Source organism: Ambystoma mexicanum, chromosome 3q (genome assembly GCF_040938575.1).
Source record: "Ambystoma mexicanum isolate Mex_15411 chromosome 3q, UKY_AmexF1_1, whole genome shotgun sequence".
NCBI classification, from domain to species: Eukaryota; Metazoa; Chordata; class Amphibia; order Caudata; family Ambystomatidae; genus Ambystoma; species Ambystoma mexicanum.
This window is the reverse complement of record NC_090926.1, coordinates 310230042-310257371: the sequence shown is the minus strand read 5'-3', so window position 1 is coordinate 310257371 and position 27330 is coordinate 310230042. Positions and strand designations below refer to the sequence as shown.

The window sequence follows — 27330 nt, the reverse complement described above, 5'->3', positions numbered from 1 at the left end:
AAGTTCATTCTTTTTCTCTGACTGGGATTTTTATTTCCACTGTTTTATGGAGTCTGATAAACTCCATATGTTTAATACAGGCGTCTGCCTTTTGCTTGGTGACACCCAGCACCCACTGTGCACCGTCACTGAGAAGTCACTTGGACTTCTCCATGTTTAAATACATTTTCTTGTGAGAACTACAGTTACCAAGAATAGAAAGATAACGACTATCTTGCTTATATTTTCTTCTGTGGGTCCAGCACACACCACCTTATGTGGGATGCTGTGGGGTTATACTGTAACTCCTTCTCCCACTCCTCATTAACTTTTTGTTACACTGACTAACTTAAATGGCTGGTGGCAGCGGTCACTTTTTAGTGGTTTGGTTTTACTACCTTTTGTGCAGGTCAGTAGCAGGCTGATTTCTCAGCTGCAGTACATCACCCATGAGTGACCATTTTCTCAAAATGGCCCCAGTCTTCTTTTTTCGCCATTTCTCGTTTGTCACTTCCTTCTCGGCTTTTCTTCTATCCTCTAGAATAGATTGGAGTACTTTGTGAGTTTTGCCATTGGCGGGATTCAGGCCTGAAGCCTGCACAGGCTCCAGTGTGTCTGGGAAGGCAGGACGTGAGGGAGGAGCCCGAAACCTCACTGTCCTTTGTCTGTAGGTATGCCTGGCTGAAACCAGTTCTAAATGGGCGGCTGGCTGTCCTCAAGGACAGCCAACCACCAGGTGATGGACAGCTCCCTAGGGGTGAATGAATGGGTTCCAGCATATAAGGCAAGGATTCTGGGACTACAGGCAGAGTCGACCACTGGAACAAAAAATCCAAAGCGGAAGACGATCAGAGTCACCAGCAGCACCTTGCAGGACCGCAGTAGTATCAGTGAAGCTCTGCAGCTTTGCTGACCTCCGTTTTCAAATCAAAAGGGAAGACCCGCCAAGGACAACTTCCTCCCCTAGGCGGGTGAGACCAACTAGTCTCAAGAACCTCTTCATTTTGGGCCATCCCCCGACATCCTGCTACTTTCCCAGGCCGCAGAACACCAATACCAGGGGTACCTGGACCATTATTCGAGTGCATCCTCTTCCAAAGATCGAATCCGGCAGAAACTTTGGAGGCATCTGTGTGGACCTCCAGAGGCAGGAAGTATTCACCAAAAGTCCCCTCACCAGAGTTCAGGACTGAGTAATTGAAGAGAATCCAACCAGCGATATTAGTTTCTTCTTGGTGCTGAGAAAAAGGCACCAAAAACACAAAGAGCCGCTGAAGTGAGCTGAATCCATTAATGCTGACCACTTCTCCCGAGTGCTACCACAGGAGCCCGCCAAAGGACCCCACCTTTCGTCACCATAACCAAGGAGCAGGAATTGGGTTCTACAATGTTTCACCTAGAAGGACAGCAGCTACAATTTCTACTTCATCTTTAAAGGTACTGTGAGGCTTGGGTTGTAATTACCTTGTGCCATTTTCGGTGCTTCCTGGCTTGGGAATTCTGTGTTCAAGTGAAGGTTGACCTCAACTGCAGCCTGTGTATCATCAAGAAAGCTCCCCTTGAGCTCCCGTGTTTTCTTCATGAACCACTGACTGGTTAACTAATCTTTCCTCTGTCCATTTGACTTTGGCTGTACTGGTTTCCCAAAAGGTCCATCTTCTTGATCCTACTGGCTTTGGCAATGCTGGTTCCTCCCTAGACTTTAATTGTGAACACTTGTATAGTTAGGAAACAGACTGCCTATACCCCTCTGGGAAATTGTACTTGTTATTAACAGTTGCGAGCTGTGTTCCGTTTAACCTTAAACTTTCCCTCTTAAACTCAATTTTGCAAAGAAGATATAAGTGCTGTTTCTGACCTTAACTGACGTCACACTGTGTGCTGGATGTGTAAAGCATAGAAAAAGTTACTCACCTGCATTATTGTTCCTTTTATGAATTGATTCAATTTCTAATTGAATATTATTGTTAGTTGCTGCATTTTAGATTCTCATGTGTGCCTTGTGTAAATATGAGGAACAAGATACTTACCTGTAACTATTGTTCACCAGCATGGGTCTGGCATGGATTCACATGCTCATGAATATTCCCCGTCGTCGGGCAGGGAATCCTCTGTAAAAGAAAAACTGTTTCCTTTTCACTTCTAAACTGTATTTCTCCTCTAAACCAATCACTGTCCTCTGGGTCATACTGCCCCCATCCAATCACAGTCCTCTCCCTAAGCCCCATCTATGGCAGCCTTCTTCCGATTTTGTAAGCACGTATAGTGGCAGTATGACCAAGAAGAGCCGGCGGAGGGAGGGTTTGCATGTGAAGCCAGGCCAGACCCATGCTGGATTACTATAGTTACAGGTAAGTAACTTGTTCTTTCTCCAGCATGGGGTCTGGCATGGATTGACGTTCGCATGAATAACGAATACATAGCAGTACAACATTACACAACCACGGGAGGTGGCAAGACTCAACAAGCTCTGGAACATACTCACCTCAAGCGGACAGGTTACGTAGCACTGCCTGGCCGACTCTGGACTCCTCTCTGGAATCCCTATCGACGCAGTAGAATCTCGGGAAGGTGTGCTTGGACCTCCACTTAGCGACCCTGCAGATGTCCAGCAGGGTTACACCAGACAGGAACACTGTCGTCACAGGTATCGCTCTGGTGGAGTGGGCTCTCAGACGGCTGGGCGGGCAGCCGTTGGTTCGCCAAGCGATGACAATGCATGATGCAGCTGAAGAGCCACCCTGAGATGGAAGCTTTGGATAAGGCCTTCCCATGGTACACAGGACCAAAGATCACGAACAGCTAAGAAGTCTTCCAAAAGCCCTTTGTGCGCGTCAAGTAGAACTTCAGGGCACCAGCAACGCCCAGTGAGTGCAAGACCCTTTCATCCGGTGACAAAGGCTTAGGGGAAAAAAACAGGTAACACTCCTTCGGCATAAAAGAGGAGTGCATCCGCAGCACCACCCTCGATTCATGGAAAGTTAGGTATGGCTGTTTGCAGGACAGGGCCTGGATCTCATTTACCCTCCTGGCAGAGGTGATTGCCACAAGGAAAGCCGTTTTCCACAAGAGGAACTTGAGAGGGGCCTGATGCATAGGCTAGAAAGGGGCCCCCATGAGCCTTGCCAACGCGTTGAGTTCCCACGCTGAGCAGGAGCCTTCACCGGTAGGAAAGATTGAACAAGTCCTTTGAGGAACTCTTTGACGAGTCGATGAGACCAAAGGGACGATCTTCCCGGAGACCTGGTGTAGTGGGAGATCACCAGATGGACATTGACAGAAGCGTGTGCCAGACCGGCCTTGGCCAAGGAGAGCAGGTATGGGAGAACCTGGGGCGCTGTGACCCTCAACGGGGTCATCTTCTGAGACCGGCCCCATGTAGCAAAGCGCTTCTCCTTGTGACTGTAGCACTTCAAAGTCGACGATGCCCTGGTGAGGATCTTTCTGCAGTCCGCAGGTAACACGTAACCACCAAACTCTAAAGATGCAGGAGCCAGGCCTTCAGGTTCAACAACCCTGGATTGTGATGCAAGGTAGCGCCTCCTTCTCTGGTGAGCAGATCCAGAAATACCAGCAGCTTGACCGTGGGTGACGCCAACAGATTGCGAAGGTCTGGATACCAAATCTGCCGTGGCCACACTGTGGCGAGGAGTATCGTCCTGCATCAGCATTGTTTAGTGTATTGATGACTCGTAGCAGGAGAGGCAACAGGAGAAACTGGCCTCCCCATGGGAAGGAGAACGTGTCCCCCGTGCTCCTGGTAGGTGGAATCTGCTTGCAAACTTCTGCCATTTGGAGTTTGCCGACCGTCACAAACAGGTCTATCTAGGGCCTGCCCCACTTGACGAAAATGTGGTCTACCTGGTCCTGCCGAAGTTCCCACTCGTGGCCGGAGCACAACTCCATGCTGAGCGAGTCCGCAATGGTGTTCTTGACTCCCGCTAGGTGAAGAGGAACGAGAAACATCTCTTGACCGATGGCCCAGTGCACAAGTCCACTGCTTCCTTGGAGAGCGCTGGGGATCGTGTGCCCCCGTTTCCTGATGTAGAACATTGTGGTGGTGTTGTCCGTGAAGATCCTCACCACCTTGCCCTTCAGAGACAGAAGGAACAACTTGAGGGCCCAGTACACTGCTCGTAGCTCCAAGATGTTGATTTGGAGGTTCTTCTCCTCTGGCAGCCACAGGCCTCTGGCATGTAGATGTCCAGTGTGGGCACTTCAGCCCTCCAGAGAAGAGTCTGTGGTGACCGTCTCCTGGTAGGAGAGGTTTGAAACACTGTGCCCCGGGCGATGGTGGAGCAGACGCCCCACCACCTTATCGCCCGACGGAACTCCTCGTTGAGTGGAATCCTGTCCGCAAAGCTTCCGTGCACCTGTATCCAGTAACATCCAGGAACTCCTGAGGAGGTCTCATCTGCATCCTGCCAAGCCAGATGAGGTAGATGAACAAGTTACTCTCTTACCTGGTAACGTTCTTTCGATGGGATGGTCCGACGACGTATTCCATATCTATGATAGGTAATGTCCACAGCTGTGCTGATTCGGAACATTTTCTGTGTCCTGCGTCGATGATGTCTATGCGCCGTCCCCCAGGACCTCCTCTGACGGCCGACATCACCAGATGTGATAAGTAGGACGCACGACGCCCGTAGCCTCAGTTGTAGTTTTTCCCCAGAACGTGTGACACCAGTTTTCTGCCAGTCAGACACACAAGGCCTTGCGGAACGCAAGCTGCAATCGCATAAGAAATTCTGCAGCGGGGAAGGTAGGGAGGGAGCGATATGGAATACGTCATCGGACCATCCCATCGAAAGAACGTTACCAGGTAAGAGAGTAACTTGTTCTTCGAGGGGATTGGGTCCTCCGACGTATTCCATATCTATGACAGACTCCCAAAGCAATACCAAGCAAGGAGGTGGGAAAAGAATTTAGAACACAAATTTAGCATGCCCAATCAAATTGCGGAATAAAGGACTGCCTTGCCAAAGGCCAGATCCTGCCCTCTGATGGAATCGAGGGAATAGTGACGTACAAAAGTATGTACCGAAGCCCAGGTGGCTGCATCACAGATGTGACGAATAGTAACACCACTCTGCAGGGCAGTAGACGCAGCCACTCCCCTGGTAGAATGGGCCCGCAAGCCAGCCGGAGGGTCCTTACCCGCCAAGCGGTAACACTCGGAGATAGCTAAAATAATCCAACGAGACAAAGTCTGTTTCGTCACAGCTTGTCCCAAACGCTTTCCAGCGTAACCAACGAAAAGTTGATCGTCCACTCTGACCCGGGACATGCGCGAAATATAAAAGCTCAACGCTCTCCTAAGATCAAGCCTATGGAGCCTCACTCTTCCTTATCAGGATGTGGAGGAGGATAGAACGCCGGAAGAACAACCTTCTGGCCCAAATGAAATTCCGAAACCACCTTTGGAGGAAAGGAAGGACGAACTCGAAGGACAACCCTGTACTTATGAAACACAGTGAAGGGTGGCTTAACTGAAAGTGCCTGTAACTCACTCACTCTTCAAGCAGAAGTAACCACAACCAAAAACACAGTTTTCAGAGTTAACAGTCTGAAAGGGCAAGAATGCAAAGGCTCAAACGGAGCACCCATAAGAAACTTAAGAACAAGGTTCAAATCCCAACCGGGCATCAGAAAAGGTGACGGAGGGAACACATTAGTGAGCCCTTTCAAAAACCGAAAAATTAAAGGAATCTGAAAATGGGAACATTCTTCAGACGTGCGCTTAAATATGGATAGCGCCGCCAGGTAACCTTTAACGGTCCCCACTTGCAAGCCCCTGTTGGCCAAGGAAAGCAAAAAAGACAGAACCATGGGAATGTCACACTCAAAAGGATCCACATTCTTAACTCTGCACCAGTCGCAGAACTTCCGCCAATGGAAACTGTACAGAGACTTTGTTGCCAGCCGCCTGGCCGAGAGCAACACCTCCAACACGTCTTCAGGGAGGTCCCAATCCTTATACCTCAACCTTTCAGAAGCCAAGCGTGAAGGTTGAGGGATCTGACCTCTGGATGGAGAACCTGACCCCCCTCGTGTGAGAGCAGATCGTCTCGGTAGGGAAGACGACGTGGAGGGCAGGTGGACACGTCGAGAAGGTCCGGGTACCACGTCCTCCGGGCCCACGCCGGAGCAACTAGGATCATCCGGGAACCGAACCTCTGTAACCTCCGCAGTACTTGCGGGATGACGGGGACTGGAGGAAACGCGTACAGCAGTGGGAATGACCACTCGACCACAAACGCGTCTCCTAAGGCTCTTTTGGAGAAAATTCCCGTGAGCAGAACCTTTCGCACTTCTGGGTTGACACTGGAGGCAAAGAGATCAACTTGAGGGGTCCCCCAAAGGTCGAAGATCTCCAGGAGAATCTCCTGAGCCAGCTCCCACTCGTGAGAGATCGTGCTCTGCCTGCTCAGAGCGTCCGCCGTCTCGTTGTCGTCTCCGACCAGATGAACAGCCGAGATCGAAAATTCCTGCTGGATAGCCCAGAACTCGAGCTGCATCGCCTCCCTGCGTAGAGGAAGTGACCCTGCTCCCCCCGTTTTGTTGAGGTAGTGCATGGCCACCGTGTTGTCAGGACACTCTTTCCTCGCAGTCGGCAGAAAAGCCCTCAGGGCTAGCCTGACGGCCCTCAGCTCCAACAGATTGATATGGAGTCTGGACTCCGACGGAGACCAACACCCGCTGACTGTCAACTCGTTGGCATGAGCTCCCCATCCCGTGAGGGATGCGTCCGTCGCGATCGTCACCTCCGGCCAGGGAAGCCAAAATGGGGCCCCCTTCATCAGATTGCCTTCGACGGCCCACCACAGAAGGTTCTGGGCGACTGAGGGCGGCACCTGAACAGGGTCCGACATCCTGCCGGAGGACTGAGAACACTGGAGCTTGAGTGCCCATTACAAAGATCTCATCCGCAACCTGGCCTCTGGCACCAGAAGAATGCAGGATGCCATGTGGCCGAGCAGTCTCAAGAACTCGGACGCTGGGAGAGTCTGGGCAAGTTGAAACTTGTGCACCATCTGCTGAATGTGAAGAGCCCTCACCCGTGGAGGAAAACACAGCCACAGGGATGTGTCGAGCACTGCTCCAATGTACTGGAGCCGCTGTGTTGGCGTCAAATGGGACTTCTTTAAATTGAGGGAGAAGCCCAGCCTGTGAAGGGAGTGGCAGGTGACGGATAGATGATCCAGGACTTGCTCGGGAGAGCTCCCCCTGATCAACCAATCGTCCAGGTAGGGGTAGACGTGAATCCCCCTTTCCTGAGATGCGCTGTCACCACCACCATGAGCTTGGTGAAAACCCTGGGGCGGAGGTCAATCCGAACGGCAGGACCTGAAACTGAAAGTGTGAGTTGCCAACCGCAAACCTCAGTTACTTGTGTTAGGGATGGATCGGCACATGGAAGTAAGCGTCCTTGAGGTCGAAAGACACCAAGCAGTCCTGAAGCCGAAGGGCCTGGAGGACTTGAGAGAGAGTAACCATCTTGAACTTGTCCTTCCTGAGGAGTTTGTCCAAACCGCGCAAGTCCATGATGGGTCTCAATCCCCCCCGTCTTTCTTCGAAATCAAATAATAAGGGGAATACCATCCCTTGTTCCTCTCCGCTACAGGCACCAGTTCTATGGCGCCTTTCTCCAGCAGGGCTTGAATTTCCTGTGCAAGGAGCGGATCGGGACTCTTCAAAAAGAGGTTCCCAGGTGGATTGTCGCAAAGCCTCTGCCGAAAGGGAAGACAGTAGCCGTGGGTTATGATCTCCAGAACCCACACATCTGAAGTAATGGCACGCCACTCTACAAGATGCTGCGCCAGCCTTCCCCCAACCGGCGAACCATTGGACCTGGCCTCATGACTGAGTGGTAGCGGCTGCGGCGTTGCCTGAGGGCAAAGAGGCAACTGCCCGAGCGGCCTTGGCACCTCGAGTACCCTGTTTTCCACCTCTGGCACTCTTACGGTGGCCTCTTTGACTGACAGCTCCTCTCGCTTTACTGAAGGACAAGTAATAGCGAAAGGAACCACCCCTCCATTGTTGTCCCCTAGGATGAAAAGGCGGAGGTTGTCGAACTGCAGCGCCCAACGACTTTGCTGCAGCTTTGGAGGTCTGCAACCTCTCAAGGCTCTCGTCAGCCTTGCTGCCAAAAAGATGTTCACCGTCAAAGGGCATGTTGAGGAGCCGGGACTGCACATCAGGAGCGAACCCCGACTTCCGCAACCACGCAAACCTGCGTATTACGGTGCTCGCCGCCATGGACCGGCTGACACAATCTGCCATGTCCAAACCCGACTGAACGGCCTCACACATGGCACCCTTGAAATCCTGAACCATAGCAAGGAAACCATCCCGTTCGTCCCCTTCGGGAATATGTTCAGCCGCTAATGCAACACAGTTCCACAGAGTGTGTGTGAAACGAGACAAGGCACATACAGAGTTGGCCGCCTGAAGCGCCATACCCCCTGAAGAAAACACTTTCTTCGGCCCCAGCCATCAAAACGTTTGTCGTCCCCATCCGGAGGGATGGTAGGATACGAAGCCTGCTCTGGCAGGGACATAGCCGCCTGCACCACCAAACTCTCCGGAGTGGGGTGCCTGGACAAGTAGCAGGGGTCGCTACTGGCAGGACGGTATTTTCGCGACAAAGACTTGCCCACTGTCGGGAGACTCTCCGGAGCAGTCCAAGTCGCCGCCGCCACCCTTCTCGGCAGAGCCATATGAAGCAGAAGTACCGGGTCAGTGGTGGGACCAAGATCAAGGATGTCTGTGAGATCATCCTGAACAAACTCCCCTGGGGGAGCCGACCATCCCAAGTACTCGGTGACCCGAGACATAAGGCGCCGGTATGAAGAATCGGCATGAGTGCCAGGCTCCGGCCTACAAAACTCCACCTCAGGAGAGGTATCCAGTCCACTGGCATCATGCAGTGACTGCCTCAGGTCATCAAACTGGCTATGGCCCGAGATAAGGTCATCTGGAACCGGAACCAGGCCGCCATCAGAGCCTTCATCACCCTCTGAAATGTACTCCAGGCGGGGAGAGTAAGACCTCTGTGGACCAAAGCAGTGTCGGACCTTAGCCAGAGCCTTTCTAGGGGCTACCCCCGTGCCACGAGGCCCTTCTGACACCACCGCCTCAAAAGGAGTCGAGGGCGCTGAACAAGTCGGCGCCGAGAGAATCGGCATCGAACGAATCGGCGTCGGCCGCAGCGCCGCCAGCACCGGCGGCGTCGACACAGGCCTCGAAGCCAGGGCTCCGAGTGTGTCCTTCAACGACCTAGACGCCGACAGCATCGACGACCCACCTTGAAAGCAGAGCCTCGAGAGAGGTCGTCTACAATCTCGGCGCCACAGGCGTCGACGTCTTCCTCGAAGACGGCACAGGATCACGCGGTCTCGAGCGCGTCGAGGACCGGGACCTGGAACGGGCATGGCGAGAACAGTTACCCTTGTCCGAGCGGGACCTCTCCCGCGAACCGTGCCGACACCCGAGCCCAAAGACGTGCGAGCGGTGTCTCTCGACCGATCACGACCAACCCCACTTGGAGGCGCGGACGGACCAGTGCCCTGCGATTCAAGAATCGCCAACATCTTCTTCCCGAAGGAAGCCCATTCCTCCGGTGTCGCTTGCATGGTGGGATAAGCGACCCGCCGACGGGCTGAGTCCTCGGAAGAGGACGGGGAAGGCGTCTGATGCCGGCACTTCCGGGAATGCCTCGAAGAGGAGGAGTGGCGAGACTGACTCCTGGAAGGAGACCCACTGGACCTCTGACGATGACGTGGAGAGTCGCCTCTCGAATCATCCGTCAAAAGCCCCACAGACCCCGACTTCCTGGGCTTAGACACCCTACCGACTGACAACTTCTTCTTGCGCTCCCACAAGGCCTTGGCCGTGAGCGACTGGCAGTCGACACAGTCGTCCGTGTCGTCGGCCTCCCAGAGGCACCCGAGGCAGGCATCGTGCGAGTCCGTTACCGACATCTTGGACCCACAGTCCCCGCATTTCTTGAAGCCCGGACACAGGGTTGAAGACGAGGTAGACATCGTCACAAACAGGTTTTCACAAAAACCGAACAGGTTCAAAGAACCGAGAAAAATACAACAAACTCCAAAGAGTCGAGGCGTACTGAGATTCACAGAGCGAACACGTTCGCAGAAAAAACGGAACTGAGGCTACAGGCGTCGTGCGTCCTACTTATCACATCGGGTGACGTCGGCCGTCGGAGGAGGTCCTCGGGGACGGCGCATCGACATCATCGACGCAGGACGCAGATGCCGAAAATGTTCCGAAGCAGCACAGCTGTGGACATTACCTGTCATAGATATGGAATACGTCGGAGGACCCAATCCCCTCGAAACAGGACTACATACTGAGCAACGACTTGATGGTTCATACTATGGCAGTCTTCATCGACAACAGCTGCTGCACCTTCCACTGAATGGCTGCTATCCTCTCCTCCGAGTGTGACGCCAAGCAAGACACCGTATTGAGTCTGGCTCCTAGGAACAGCACGTTCTGCGATGGCGTCTAGCAGGAGTTTGGATAGTTAAAGGAGAACCCCAGACCCGTCAGCAGCTGGATAGTCGCCTCTGTGTGACCGACGGCCAACTCTCATGAATGGGCCCGGATGAGCCAGTCATCGAGGTACGGTATACATGTATCCCCTGTAGACGCAGATGGGGCGCCACTGGTGCCAGGCATTTTGTGAACACTCTGGGAGTCAAATTCAAGCCGAAGGATGTTGCCTTGAACTGATAGTGCTGTCCCTGAACTACGAAGCGTAGAAACTTTTGGCGTTTCCTGGGAATGTGGTAGTGGAAGTAGGCATCCTCCAGATCCAGCGACGTCAAGAAATCCCCTTTTTCCAGTTGGCCGCGCACGTGCTGCAATTTGACCATCCTGAATTTCTGAGACTTGAGGTGCTTGTTCAGACGTCGTAGGTCCAGAATGGGCCTCCGGCCCCTGTCTTTTTTCAGACCAAAAAGTATCTCGGAGAGACTCCGGAGCCTCGGAGTCGTTGGGGGACTAGCTATATTGCCCCTTTTTGCAACATGGCCCGTATCTCCTCCAAGAGCTAAGGGATGTGCTGCTCCTGACGGGCCACCAGAGGGATCCGCGGACACTTGCGCTGAAACTCTAGTGTATGTCCTTGGGCCAGAGCGTCCAGCACCCATCTGTCGGTGGTGATCTTTCCCCACTCACTGATGAACCTCGTCAGCCGGCCTCCCACCGGGGTGCATGGGTGGGGGACTGACATCCTGGCCGGTTCATGCTTACTTCAGCAGAGCTGTCCTCCACCATAGGCCTGGGAACGGCCTCTGCAGGCTTCCCGAGTCGTAGATTTGGAAGGCTGGCGGTACGATGAGGAGAAACCTTTGGATGACCTGCTCGACTTTCCTCTGGAGGAGCAAAAAGAAGTGCAGTGCTGCTGGAGTGTTCCCAGGGAAGGGACCGTCTACGTATCCGCTTTGATGGCCTGTAGGAACTCATCGACGACCTTCCCAAAAAGGTTATCCTCCCCCAAAAGGCATTTCCAGCACTTTCATCTGGACCTCCTGGTGGAAATTTGTGGCCTTCATCCAGCGCTGGCGATGAAGGCACACTGTTCCCCATCTGTCAGAACCCTGTATCGGCAACGTCCAGTGCCAAATTGATGGCGTGATCCAATGCCACCCACCTCTCCCCCCTTCCGGGAAGGAAGCGATTGCCTCCATCCTCTTGTCTGCGAGGATTTCCAAAAGCGGACCCAGGTTGTACCAAAGCTTGTAACACAGGATCGCCAGTGCGTTGGCTGCCTTGATGGTGGATGCCACAGTGTAAATCACCTTCCTGCCCATAGCGTCCATTTTCTTCCCCTCGCTGTCCAGAGGGATTGAAGACGACGAGGACGGGTTAGAATACTGTTTCCTCGTGGCCGCCAAAACCACTGAATCCGGCAATGGTTGCAATCTCAGGCACTTGGGTGCGGATTCCGGCACCCGTTACTTCTTCTTCAGCCTATCCCGTTTGGCAGAAGCAGTGCGAGGGTTCTTCAAGAGGGCCAGGCCCTCCTCCATCAAGTCGTTCAGAAGGAGCACCACCATGATTGTCTTCCTCTTATCCTCACTCCTCTGGTACAAGAAACCCTTCTTCTTGGTTTCTTCGGGCAAAAGCTGGAACAGCTCAGAGGTTCTGGCGATCATGGAACAAAACAACCTCAGCTCATCGGGTGGGGATGCTCTAGGCTGCGGAGACCGTGTCGGGGTCTGCTGGTAGAGAGGACCTGACACAGATGTGGAGGCTGAAATGGGGGCGTCGGGACGATTGGGACTGGTGGCATTCTATTCCGAATCTCTAACACCAAGGTGTGGAGGGTTGACAGAATGTCCAGACACACACCCCTCGGCTGAACTGGCGTGCTTGGAACACTAGGCCCCGCACAGTCGTTGGCGCCGTCCTCTTCCACGCCCTTGTTGACCGTGTGTAAGGACTCCAGGTTGTCGTCTGTGGATGAAACTTCCATGCCCTGGAAAGTGGCCTGGGGCTGATCCGGGGCCTCCGTGATCTTCCCTTTTTCCACCATGAGGGGTCGGTACCGGACTCAGAGACGGCATCATCTTCTATGGCGTGCCATTAGGCTTCAGCAAAGTCACTGCAGTGGTTTCACGCCTAGGGGGTAGGGACACCTTCTGCGCCGTGGGAGCTACCTTCACCAGGTGTATTGACCCTTGCCCCTGGCCCTCACTGGCAAGTCAGCCTTCCAGTTAGGGCCAGGTCAAAGGCCTTAAAACCTCATCCAAGACTCTTGTAGTCAGTCCTGGCGCACCATCATGAAGACCAACATTAGAATGGGACTATTTACTTGGGACTATTTAACTTGGGGGGCCTCAGCCAACATGGAGGCACACACATAGCGCAGTTACAAGGAACTGTGCTATGCAGTCTAGTCTTTTGGGTGTGGCAGGCCTGGCACTACTTTACCTGGCCTACTTTGGGTGTGGCAGGCCTGGGATTATTTTACCTGGAATACTTTACCTGAGACTATTTAAACCGCACCCAAACAGAAGAACACGCTTTGCGTTATTCTGCTGTGGGCAGCGTAACGCTCAACGTGTCCAGTTCTTTGAGGCCAGATTACCTAAAACCAAAGACCTGCAGAGAGAGAAAGAACACTACGAAACTTACCTGGAACAGTATCATGTCTTCAATCCATCGCTGACTTCAGTTCCACTCACCTGAAGGTACGAACTCCATCATCTGGCACCGCATGCATCCTGGAATACCATAACCGTGAAAGAGGAGAAAGAAAGACAGCATTAGTAAGCGTTTACTCACATTTCCTCCCGAATGAAGAAAGCCACACAATTCTTACCTGGGTAGTCATCTCCTGGTCAGTAAAATTGCTGGAACATTACGGCGCTCGGCGAGGAACATCGCAACCTGCAAGGAGAGAAAAGACACAGGTTAGCAATATAAAAGGCGTAACAGCGCCGCGCATCGCGCATTACTCATTGGACAGCATCGCGCACACCGCGCTTTCGCCTACCGGCCCATGCTCCTCTTCAAACTGCATGACAACACCAAAATACCTTTCCATACCTAAATGTAAGAGGATTCAATTCAACACTACAGCTAAGTCAACGCCTAGTCTAGAATACTGAATGAAAACCCTTATTGATGTATCTTTATGTCCAGTTCATGCGTTCTGGATGACTACCCCTATATAACACCCCTCTCTCGGAATTCCCCTGACCCCACTGAGCCAAGAAGTAGTTCTGTTTTGCAAGTTTAAAGGTTTAATTGATAATTTAAACAATATATATATATCACGCTTTATAATAAATTAATAATTGAATAGCACACTTAATCTGATATGATAAAGATGAACAACAGAGAATCTGGCACTAACACGCTTCTCTATAATCAATAAGGAGTTGACATGAAATGGATAAGGTAGCACACAGGTGAACAGGAACAAAAGAAGAAGGTGGTACAGAATGCTTTATGTAAGCTCAGGTGGATGCAATATTCAATGAATGCAGTACAGAAAATACTCAATATGATTTCACCCAAACAATGTAATCACTTTTCTCTGGCTATTCACTCCCCCCCTCTTTATGCAATGCAAGGAAATGGGAGGAAAACACACAGTTCTCAGAAATGCAATCAAATGTGATTCAGTTCACCGCAGCAAGCTTAGACAACAGAAGTTTAAAACACAGGCAAAATGCTTTGATATGTGCTGGCAATTCAGTGAAAAGTATGCTAAAATGCTTTTGATTCCCTCTAGAGGTTCAGGGTGAGTGGTATCTAGTTAATATTAGCTCAGGCTCACTCTTGCAATGATTCAGGGATAGTTTTTATGAGGCAAACGATTTTCTGGCAAATGGAAGGCAAGCAAACTGCTGTTTTCACACGTGGAGAAATTTGCAAATCGCGGCAAAATTCGCGCGTGCGTTTTCCGCGATTGCGGTAAAACTATAAGAGGTAGGAATGCGGTTCTTGGTGCGATTCAAAGCTAAGATTCTAAGCTTTCAAATGAAAGTTACTGCAAGTCTCTAGCACGAACGGTCACGGAGATATGAGCGATTTTGTGAAGGTCGTTTTTCAGATTTGAAATTTTTAAAGTTCAAAAAGACAAGTGCAGCTTGCAACTAGAAAATGACAAGTGACAGCTTTACAAATGACAGGTGACAGTTAGGAGACAGTTCTACTTAGATTAAAATAGGATTGAATTATATTATTTTAACTAAGAGATTGGTTCTGCACAGTTTTGCTATGTACTCACACTATATTCTTGAGTGAAATGGGCCTCATCACAGATCTGGTCAGGGTTTTAGACTCGCCTCTGGTCTCTGCACTTCACAGTGATCTGGGTCAGCTCTCTCTGGTTCTGCTAACAGGTCAGCTCTACTCTGCTTCTGGTCTGGCCTGATGGATTTGAAGTCTCTATGTTGCTCTCTGAAGGTTGATGGAGGTAAGTATGGATTTTCCCGGCAGAGCTTCCAGCTGCAAATGGATTTGAAAAGTCCCTATCTGTCCTGTCTGTCTGCTTTTATGTGTTTAGAATGTGGGTGTGTTCTAGCATCACTGACCCTACCTCTCTCTCAGCTTCTAATTGGTCAAACTTCCATTTCTCATTTGATTGGGGAAGGAAGTGTGTGTCAGCGTGATGTCATTTTATGGCTTGCAGAGAGTCCACTCCTCCTGTCAACTTACACACAAATCTAGATTTGAAACAAATACATATTTGCAGAGGTACATATTGTTTTAAAATCATATGCACCCATCATGCATTACAGGAGGTATACCCTGTTCAAACTCTGCTCTTCCTGGGAGCTTGCATTCAGAAATGGCAATATTTTGCACTTTTTAACTGGTTTGCAATTCCGGACATTACCCCAAATTTACACACATGTGCGCAAGGAGTATGGACATTAGTTGATGAAGTGTCAGATTTTTCACATGTACACATTTTGAGTAATATCCTCTTTTCCGCTAAAACCCCCCTGAACATGCCACCGGGTCGAAAAACCTCTTAAAATGTGGGCAGAAAAATCACAAGAATTATGGTGTCATTTATAAAATTTTCACATGTCCGTACTATGAGTGATCCATCTTTTTAAAGTTATGTTCTGGCTCCAAAGGGGTGTGGTTTACCCTCAGCACAAGGTTGAATTTCTGGTTTTTCCAGTTCTGCCAAGCCAGCTTGCTCTCACAGGCAGTGCTCCTCCCCTTTCCTTCAGGAGGAAGCCACTTTTTACGACCATTTACGACTCCTGCCAATAAAACATTTGCCTGAGTCAGGACAGGCTTTGTTCAGAGCTCCTGTAGAGCACAGGTAATTCAATCAGGGAAGTGTCATATCCCTTTTGGTGTGAGCAGCAAAAGGGCAGCTAGGCCTGGGAACACAGCTGTGACTCAAGTTTCACTCCTGATGGGGGTAGTTGCCAGGCAGAATTCAGTTCCTTAAGCCAGGTTTCAGATAAAATGTCACTTTTTGTTCCCCAGTTTCTGCATTCAAATAAAACTAAACATTTTCACATATGCAGCTGGAAGGCTGATTCTAAGTGCAAAACTATGACATTTCAACAGTTACAAAGGCATGTGACACCAAACATAGGTCACTCATTTAATCTAAACATTTTCGATTTTAGTGTCTTTAAATCCAGTGCAACTTAAACTGCTGACTCCATAGCAGTTTTGTTATAAGCATTGTTTTGGGCTCTTCATTTCCCCGATTTTGTAAGCACACAAAACTCCATTCTGCCAAATGTCTGCTGGTGTTCAGTGAATATTTTGCACATGTTGCAATGTTTGAAAATAGGCATTTTGAGCCTGCCTTCAGAGAAACACAGGGTGGTTTTAAAACGCCGGCTTTTGGATAGTGGTGAGTACTGGTACTGCACCCATTTTTGGGATTTAAGAAATGAATTCCCCACAATTCTAGGTTGCATTTGGCAATCAGCATTGCCATTCCCAATGGTTTCAGACTACTGTGCGGGTAGTCCAATGGTGGTTTTAAAGTGCTTTGAAGCTAACCAGCGCTACTGTTTTTCCTTTGGCAACCCATTTCCCTCATGGCAACCCGGCCTTTCATTCTCGCACTGGTGGGTGGCAAGTGAGGCAACCATTTTGGTGTGCATACAAACTGCGCAGCTTTCCTGGATTTCGGCGCACATGTGGGTTTTCCGCCATCTTGAATTTTCTAAGCCCACAGCACCAAATGTTGTAGCATGATAGCTTAAACGTGGGTCAGGACACCCAACATAAAAGGAAATAAGACATTATTATTTGAACTAAGAGGAACATCAGAACTGCATATAAATACTGTAAAGCAGCAAACCTACGGAGTCCCAGCAGGACTGGATTCCCACAGGGGGGCTTGCACCAGTGAAGTAACCTGGTCGCTGCTCGCCCCCCACATCTACGCGCCCCTGCCACGAGGAGCAGGATGGAGAATCCACCTTTTACGATATTAAGGTTAGGAGAAGGTCCAAGGGAAGAGAAAGGAGTTGAGGCCAAGGGAGCTGGGAAAACAAAGACAATCTGGTATTGAATCCAGCTCTCCTATATTGCAGACCCATCTTTAACCAGAGGCCTTACCAAGGGACCGGGAGATGGTTCGAGAGTGCAACTCATCCAACTAGGGCTGGGTGGTGTCCCCGTGGATACCAGGTGAGCGTAACACCAGGTCAGCCCCCTTCGTCATTGTAAGAGCAGCCGCCACCAGCTCTATCGCCGATGAAGACCTCTCTTATCTGCGCCGATTGGGCCTTCTTGGGCAGTTCAGCCTTCTCCTCCATCTGTGGCTTCTCTGGCTTCTCCTGCAGCTTAGCCGGGTCGGACGATTTCCTTTTTGAGGAGCTGCTTGATTGCCGACTGGCAATGGAGGTGGATGGCAATGTCTAGCGCGCCCTGGCCACCGTGGGATCCGCTTGCACGGCGACCCTGGTGGACCCGGACTTGCGGGTCTTGGCCTTCTATTGGGCCCCCACGGATGAGGCGCCTCTCAAAAGACTTCGAAGACCTGCAAGTCCTGGGTGAGGCACGACCCTGTTTGGAGCACGGCGGAGTCCTTGGTGCTCAGCCATGCCGTCAGTCTACTGTGCCTGTCCTTCGCTGTCTTCTTGGAGAAACCGAGGCAGATCTCGCATTCTCCTTCCTTGTGGTCTGGATGCAGACAGTGGAGGCATTGCAAGTGCTTGTCTTCAACAAACACATTCCGCATCCCACAATTGGTGCAGGGCCTGAAGAGTAATCTTCCTTCCTTCTTCTCCTCCGTCATGGCCGGAGGGCGCGAAGTAGGTCTGATGGCCTTCTAGAAACTTTGTCTATCTTCGCTGAAATTCACAGACAGCGGATCCAAGCTGTCAGCAGATGGAGAAAAGAGCACACAGGCTCTTTAGGAACAAAAATAGAACCTTTTCCCGTGAAAAAACACGACAAACGAAAAGCTTGCAGAGCAAACCCGAGGACTCCCAACCCTAAAGCGCGTGATAAAAATCATAAGATTTGCTGCCAGAGGAGGGGCTTAGGAAGAGGACTGTCATTGGAAGGGGGCAGTATGGCCCAGACGACAATGATTGGTTTAGAGGAGAAATACAGTTTATAAGTGAAAGGGAAACTGGTTTTCTTTTACCAAGTATTCCCAGCTTGATGACGAGGAATATTTATGAGCATGTGAATCCATGCCAGACCCCATGCTGGAGAAATAAATATATTTAAAATAACTTAAGTGAGTAAGTGTTTTCTTAGGTCTATGTATGTACCGATTTCTTTGTACTGCTCTACAGCTCACATAGTTTCCTCCTAAAATGAGCGTGGCTGCTCAGCCACTCTACCGACTTGTGTAGTACAGGCCTATATTAAGAGTTGGCTCCCTATTACCAAGAGATAAGTCTTGTGAAGTCCCACACCAGTAAGACTTTAGAAACATGTACCTAACAGATGCAAAAGGGCGGGGTACCCGGTTTTCACCTTCTGTCCTCTGCAAATGAGCAAAAGGCCAGGGAAGTCAAGCTGAAGTCTTTAAACCCTGTAAAAAGTCAGGACAGGTTAAAAAACAAAACATTTGGGGGTACAGAGAATATGGCGGGAAAGTTGCCTAAAGAGAAATCTTTTCCAGCATTCCTCACCTGGCGGAACCCGTTGATTTGAAGCTTGAGAATCCTTTTAAATGAAAGCCTTACTGCATGTCCACATCTGACTAGAAGAGGCGAGAGCACAGGACACTGAACACCAGCAACCAAATCGCCAGTGACCAGGTACTGCTCAATTACTTTCAAACTAAATAACCTACACAGGAGAAACCCTAAATCATCATCGACACAGTAAGGACAGCACTTAGGAAGGCCTACCTTGGGTGAACAGGGTTACACTACTAATGTTTAGCCCGAACCGCACAAGGATTTGGTACAATGGCGAGAAGCCAGGCTTAGTCTAAGGAGGGAGCAGGACTGTAGTGAGGAACAAAGAACTCAGAGCATACACTTAGTCCCAGAAAACACTGATACACTTTTAAGTTACATAAAAAAAGAGTTATTTAATAGGTACACTAAGGCAAACTTTCCAAGTCTAGGAAGTATTATAACACAGTAAAACAATAGAAGAACAATCACAATATTCTTGAGAGAATAAACTACAATTGTAGAGTAGCTTTTTCAGTAACAAATCACATAGTAAAACCATCCGAAACATATATGCCAACTTTTCCAAACTAATAACTTTTAGTAATTTTGTTCCAGCCTGTCTTAAAGAGTCCAACCCTACATCTCATGTGATTCTTATAATGGTGAGTGGGGCCACCGGGCCACCAGTGACTAGCGGTTGGGCAAAAGCAGGAAAACAGAGTACAAGGTTCAGAGTGACAAAGTCCAACAGGATCTCTTCTTGGTTTTGCAGGTAAGTAAAAGTTAGGTTTCACTAGTCAAGGAACTAAAGATGTTTCCTTGAAGTGTTGCCCAAAGGATTAACGTTCTAAGGCAGGATTAGAGTGCAATGCGACGCCCACCCTAATGTAACTCTATGAAGACCATGAGGGGTGAAAGATACAGGCTGTATGCAGCCTCCACAGGATCACAGAATTCAACAAGCAAACTGCAGGTAAGGTTTACCAGAAGCAGGACAGTACTTTCAAGTGAAGAAAATGGTTGCTGCATGACTGTCCCACAGTGAGGCGACAGCAGGCCCAGTAACTGGTTTCTCAGTCTTGGCGACAGAAGAAAGACTTCGGTGGATCTGGCGACAGCTCTCCTGCAGACGGAGGCTCAGCAGAGGATCTACGCGGTCCTGGCTTGGAAGAAGGACAGTTGTTGCAGCAGTAGACTTCTCCTTTTCTCAGTCCTCGTCTCTGGTGAGGGGACCTTGGGGAGCTGGCTTAAGTCACTGGAGGCATAGGAGGATGCCCACAAAGTTCCAGGCAAAACCTCGCTTCAGGCGACGATGCACAGCGATGCAGCACATGTCCCAAGTATTCGTGAATTGCAGGCCGTGGAGGTCGCAGCTCTTCCAGGGATGGCGCAGATTGTAGCTCGCCTTGGGACTGTTTAGGGCTTCCAAGCAGGGCCATTTTAAGCACTTTTGGGGCCCTGGGCATGAACATCTTTGGGGACCCCCTCCACCAAACCAATGGAATTAAGGGATCAAGAATACTGTTTGCGCCCCCCGTCCCACCCGCCGCGCTCACAACCTATAGGTTGATTTATAGGTTGATCTGCTGTCTCGCAGCATAATAAGCATGTTTACTCCCTTTAAGTGCCCTTACCATCTTCATTCTTGCTCTAATCAGAATGATAAACAAGTAGCATTTGAAGGCCAACATTAGCAGTCTACGGAGAAGTTACTGTTCTAGAGTATACAGGATCAATTTTATCAATAACCTCCAACAAGGTATGCATCCTGTAGTATTAATGCAGGACTGTATGTAAAAGGTACATGGAACCCATAATAGACAGCAAACTCAAATGTGCTGCCTCATAGAATGCAAAAGTGCTCATGCATGGACAGAGGAGACCAATTCTACACATACCGTGGCATGGATAGTGGATGCCAATTAGAAGCTACCAGAAAGGTGTGTCTTTATCCAGACAGACAGATTAGAAGTGGGATATGGTTTTCAGATAGTGTTGCCATTAGATATCAAAAGGAACAAATGCCTGTGGTGTGCAATATAAATATGCTCGCCATTAATGTGGAAGCAATCCTATAGCCAGTAAAACCATGAATAAGTCTTTTATGAAGATCATACCATGAGAAGGAAATCACTCTGAAGGGCTGGCAAGTTTGAAAGGTTTAGGGACTGGCAATATAAGATTAAATGAGATACCCAGGATCACACATTGGTTACGGTCTGAAGGGGTGAAGCTGGGATTTTTGCCAACTCTACAATTTCCACATTTGAACACTTTCTTTTCCAGTTCTTACCATGAACTAAAACAATCTAATTTTATAAAAACGGACTTGGAAAGTACACAAATCACATTATCATACATGACCATTTTTTTTTTACAAAATATTATAGAAGGGTGTTATGCAAAATGGGAATGGTTCTAGCTTCATTCTCTTCATCAAGGGAAGTATACAAGTACCAGCATGTGATTTAACAAATTTAATCTGGGTTTGTCTTCTGAATTTTAAAGCTTTAAAACAATAGCTTGTGACATTTTCATTTATAAACGTGCATAAAAACCTTTGACTTTTACCAAAAAGCAAACCGTTTTTGGTGTCAAACAAGCAGGCAAACTATGCTTGCCTAAGGCCTGAGACATCTGTTCCGCTCTCTTCTGTCTACCAACCCTTCTACCCAAATGGCCTACATAAGAAGAAAGATCAATTAATGGGCTAAACGATAGGCAAACCCAACAGAAGACACCACAGACAGATTATTAGATGATTTGACCAGGATCACTATCGTCTGTATCGTCTGCTGGCAAATCCAGGATACAAGCATGAACACTTCTGTTCCATAGTCTTGATTTTGGATACTTATTCACCTCTTGGATTAACAGTTTATGCCATCATTGGAGGCGATTGCCTAGGTTTTACAACACCCCATCTGAACAAACCAATTTCTAAACCTTCACCATACTGATGATATGTTAGTTTTTATAGCATTCCCTATCTGGTGCAGGTACATTGCTGATACTAGCAGATGTTCTGCAACACCAAGTACATATCCAGGCAGGTTTATAAACTTCAGACATTGGAAAGGCTCAGCTAGCCTTGCTGGAATGTGATATTCTAATTTTGCATATCAACACATATCTCTGCAATGGGTGCTTCACACACTGAGCTAAACTCTGAACCATTGTGGCACTCAATTTATCAATATGCATTTCACTGTTGCCTATTGCACATGATCAACATAATTCTCACATGAAGGAAAGAATGCTACAGAGTTGTGCCGTAAGGAACCCACAAACTATGTATTCCACAATGAACACAGAAAGCAATACAGGATGTATTGATCAAGGCAGAATGTTCTTGCCAAAACAGAAAGGCAATGGGTTTAGAGCCTCAGCAGCACCCCATAAAATATCCTGGCGTGTGCAATTTAAGACTGGTGAACAATGGAGTCTTACTTCTTCAGATCAGGCAGCCTTGTGGGGGCCCCCTCCAAGGTGGCGGCCCTGGGCAACTGCCCCTTTTGCCCTCCCATAAAAACGCCTCTGCTTCCAAGGGAGGAAGTCATTGTGTTCGGAACATGCTGGTTGCTTAGAAGTTGAGGTCAGGACATCAAGCAATTACTCAGCAGGCTCTGGCGGTCGCTGGCAGTGTCCTTCTTCGTGCTTCTTCTTTGGAATTTCTGTTCCAGTGGTCGACTGAGTTTCAGCTTCATGACCTCAGAATTCATCCAGGAATACCGGCAGAGTCCACCAATCACGGCCCAAGCACCATTCAAACTTGGTGGTTGGTTGCCTAATGGGGCCAGCAAGGATCCCAGTCTGGTTTCAGTCAGCCACACTGCAGGACAAAGGGCAGGGGAGTTTCGGTCACCTCCACCACTTCTTGTCCGGCCAGTCACTAAGAGACCCGTCACAGTCACAGGCTTTCCTTGGGAAGCCTGGCAAAGCCAAATGGACAAGAGAATCCTCCCCCAGACAGAAAGGTAGACAAAGACATCAGAAAGGACAAGTCATCTTGTTCAAGACTTATAAAAGTTTTGGGTAAATGGTGTCCCTTGTGTCCCCTACCACAGCTGCGAAGACAGCATAAGTCTATAAAAGGCCATGCAAAAAGGTACACTGCCACCACGCTGAACAGAGAGATTGTCAGAGTAACCAAAACGTGACTGGAAAATCGAGAAAAGGGATACATGGCATCCCCTCCGCACTCCAAAACAGGTGGGGTGTGCTGATCTTGCAAAAGGAAATACAGGTAGGATAAAAAGTAACACCCTGCCTTGGTATCAGTGAGTTAACCAAGGGAAAATAAAGCACTAAAGTGGAAGCTCTAGGAGCTCCCAACAACACTGCTCAGAAAGGGCTGTGTGCTGGTTTAGTAAAATGTAGATGCCAGAAATGTTGGAGGAAATTAAGACTCCAAAATGAATACCAAAAAGGGTTCCCAAAAGCAGAGAAAAAGATTGAGGGAGCGTGGAAAAAGGTTCCCACTCACTCAGAAGAACTAGTCAAACATCCAGTGGTCCAGCAAAAAGTGCTGGGGGAATCACGGGTGGAGAGAATTTCACACAAAAACAGAAGTCTACTCCAACAGATACACAAAGTAATGCATCGCCTACTATAATGCTACTCCTGGAATGTATCTTGCACCACCAGAGCTGCGCTTAACGGGACAACTGAAATACCCCAGCACCAGTGTCAAGAAAGATTTTTTTTTGCAATGGGAACTCCAGCATTTTTGTGGATTGTTTTGTGACACTGACCTTATTTTTGGGAGTTAGGTCTTTAAAACCTCACTCCTTTGTTTAACTCTGAATTTTGGGAACACTGGTGAGCCTTTAAGGCTACCAGCACACGGGCCCGCTTAAATTAATGGCGAAGCACTACTAGCTCTCATATCGATAATAGTACAGGGGAACCGAGATGAACCCCTTTTTTGACATTACAGAGCCCAAAATGGCTGGCTGTGTTGTTCAGGACCAGTCTTTGGGTTGCCCTTTCTCCCAGGTAGCAATACAATAGTCATATGTGGCCATTGGTTGGAACGGATGAACTGGGTGGAACGGATAACTGGGTGGAACGGATGAACTGGGTGGAACGGATGAACTGGGTGGAACGGATGAACTGGGTGGAACGGATGAACTGGGTGGAACGGATGAACTAGGCGGAAAGGATGAACTAGGCGGAAAGGAAGAACTATGTGGACGGAAAGGGTGAATTAGGTGGATGGATCGCATGAAGTACGTGGATGGAACGGGTGAAGTACGTGGAAGGAACGGGTGAAGTACGTGGAAGGAACGGGTGAAGTACGTGGAAGGAACGGGTGAAGTACGTGGAAGGAACGGGTGAAGTACGTGGAAGGAACGGGTGAAGTACGTGGAAGGAACGGGTGAACGGGTGTAGAATGGGTGAAGTGGGTGGAACGGGTGAAATGGTAGAACGGATGAAGTAGGTGGATGAACCAGTGATGTGTTTGGAACCGGTGAAGTGGGTGGAACCGGTGCAGTGGGTGGAACGGGTGAAGTGGGTGGAACGGGTGAAGTGGGTGGAACCGGTGAAGATGACGTATGTGGATCGGATAACGTGGGTAGAACGAATGAAAGGAGCATTGCATAAAATGGTTGGAGTGCATAAAATGGTTTTAGTGCATAAAATGGCTAGGAGTCCATGGTACGAATTGGAGTGCATGGAATGGATTGGCGTGCATGGAACGGATTGGAGTGCATAGGATGGCGTGACTTACATGGAATGGTTTGGAGTGTATGGAATGTTTGAAAGAGCATGGAAAAGAACGGTTTTGAGTGCTTGAAACTGTCGTAATGCATGGAACAGTCGGAGTACATGGAACTATTGGAGTGAGCCCGATCTCAAACACCCAAGGTAAACCACCATATCACATCTCCACGCTTACTCTCTTCTTTACACCATCACTCAACTAGAACACAGCGATACTATGACACCATTCGGTATAGCTGTTCTCATACCATCATCTGCCTCATACTTCCCATCACCCTAACTAAACACTGCTGGTTGCACACCCTCCAGCCTAGGCGTTCTCCTCAGGCCTGAGACAGCCATAATCAGTCTGGATAAAAACCTGCCAGAACGAACACATACTCTTGATCTCCCAAACACCACACCTACCGCTAAGAAGCAGCTATCACACGAATGCCAAACCAGCTGCACACATATCCGGTGCGTACCCGCATGTTTGACTATCTATTCTCTCTACTGACTTGAACTTCGGTTCCCGAGGGCGTTAAACCTACCAGCGCCTTGAGACCATACCAATGGTACATAAGGCGCTATATAAATGCAAAGTAACATAACATAACATTCTCTTCTTCGGTTCTGGCCAGAGGCCGGCAAATAGCCTTTGTGACAGCAGACAGACCCAATACACACTTCAAAATTGTGTGAGGCCATGACTGATCCGGAGTTGACTGTCCATGATTCCTTTAGCCAATCATAGCATATAATCCATAGCATGAGAGGCCACAGAAGGACACTGGAAGACTGCTGCAGAGTCAACCATTGCACAAGCTATCTACCGTAAGGTAAAGCTCTGCACTTGAATTGACAGAGGAGACATTACATGGAGCCTCTCTTCCATGAACAGGTGGACCTAACCAGCTCAAAGTTCTGCATTGCTAAGGTCATCCTCTGGGAACTCTGAAGAGTTGTGGGCCTGTAGCTGGTACACAGTAGCTGAAGAGGGGGACTTCTCTTGTTGCATCTTGTGCACCCGTGTGTTGTGAAAATAACAGTGCATTCATCGTGGTCCCTGGACATCACTGGTCTGTTGCTCTATATTAAGCAGAGCAGCCTTGCTGGAACCAGAGTCCGGCAGTCCTTTGTCTTTGTGCTTGCCAATCATGAGCTGGTGTCATTTTTGCTTGGTCATCGCATTGGCGGCCTGCTCGAGTCCTCCCTCGTCATAGGATCAGAAGTAGACTTTCTGCATCTTCACCATGATACCTAGTGTCCTTCAGAACTGTGAGGTAAGTAAGAGACCGAAATGCTCAGGACACAGCTGTCAAACAAGAATACTCTGTTGCACCCCTTGCACCTATGCAACCAACTGAAAGAGCAGACTTGGACAAGAATTCCCAAGATCATTGTTCTTCGTGGTCGGGATCCGAGGGGCATACCTGTTTTTGTGTTGCCCTGTTCCCCATTCACTAACATTGGACGTAAAGTCCTATCCTACAGTTAGCTTTGGTGGTGCACCCTGGGTTTTGAAAACCTGTCTGCGGTCCCCATAAACAGAGGATTGGTTCCTGATGACACCCTACTTGGAAAACCTAGTTTTGATATCTTATGAAACTTGTCACTGACTAAAAGTACTGCTTCCACACGGACTCATTTCTTCCAATGGGAGAACTAACACCTCAAACACCCCAAAAGTAGCCAAAGCCTGGTTACTTACCTTGAACATTGCAGGATATTCGATACTGTGTACTGGTGCTGCCTTATAATTTTATAACAACTCTGATAAATGTCTTCACATCGATTTTCATCACTTTAGGTCATTGTAACAGTAATTAACTCTAATCATGTAAATTCTAAACTGTTTTGGGTGCCCCAAGTGGACATCTAACTGTAATTGCATATATGTGTATATTTTTCACCTCATCTTCAGTGGCTCCACGCCTACCTGCTTGTTCAGAAAATTGTCATCAGCTGCACCAAAACCGTAGCTGAAGCACTTGAACAGAGGTTTCTCAGTTGGCAGACATCAAAGATACCAACAATGAGGCTCCCTCCACTCTCCTCACCTTCGGAGATCCACCAAAGTGGCTCCTAATAAGTACTGGGGGATGCTTGGCATCATGGCAGTATTCCCTTCAGCTATATGATGCCGGTCCATCTCCCCCCCCCCTTTTTCTATGGGAGACTAATCCGCTGTCATGAGACTACCTATCAGTTGGTACCCCCCTTTGCTATCTGCTGAACCCAAATTATCAGATGACCTTGCAATTAACCCAACCTGAATAAAAACTATGGAACACTCACCTCAGACTAAGCTTTCAAACCCCGTTCTACTCACTAGTAAACCGCATCAACACTTTTAATGTTCTTTTAAAGAGATATATAGTATGTGCTTATATACCTCAATGTGGACATACCTTTATTCAAAGTACTACTATTAGACCCCATTTTCTTGCCTATTCTTTAGAGCTAGCCTTGATCCCTTCACCACACATGCCACTAGGTTAACCAAGGAAAGCTGAAGGACAGCCTGTTTGTCTAGTTGCAGGAAGGTAATGGCATTATCTGAAAATTGTGCTGGACATTTCTCCTTACAGTATATGTGGTAAAGAAAAAAACGTATTGAAATGTTCAGTGTTGTCAGCCTCTCTAGAACTCTACTCTCACTTACTCTTCCTGCTCCTTTTCCTCAAGAGTCCGTCTTTTCTCCATTAGGTCTCCATAGAAGTGGGACTGCTCACGCTTCTGCTGCTTTAGGTCAATACCTGCGATGAAGCCCCGCCCTAGGAGCTGTACATGATGCCGTTCCTTGTACCTGAGGGAAAGTAAGTGACAAGTGTTACTGTGATGGATTGCAAGAGTCACAACAACCTCAACCTGTCCAATCAGGAGCCAATAACCAACACAGGTATAGGTTACCCAATCAGGCAGACACATGAATAACGTGTCCCACACAACATCAACTTTATCACTTTCCACATCATCCATAGCATTGCTTCTAAATACCTTAACTCTTACATAAACAAATATT

The 27330-nt window shown here is 48.8% G+C and overlaps 1 protein-coding gene across 1 annotated transcript in view; it reads right to left on the bottom strand.

Moving 5' to 3' along the window:
* The window catches only part of DDX23 (DEAD-box helicase 23), a 607483-nt gene that overhangs the window by 159968 nt on the left and 420185 nt on the right, over positions 1-27330 (bottom strand). Inside the window, exon 9 of the mRNA XM_069653852.1 lies at positions 26971-27114. Within this exon, the coding sequence (XP_069509953.1) occupies positions 26971-27114 (144 nt within the window). The remainder of the gene's footprint in view (positions 1-26970; positions 27115-27330) is intronic.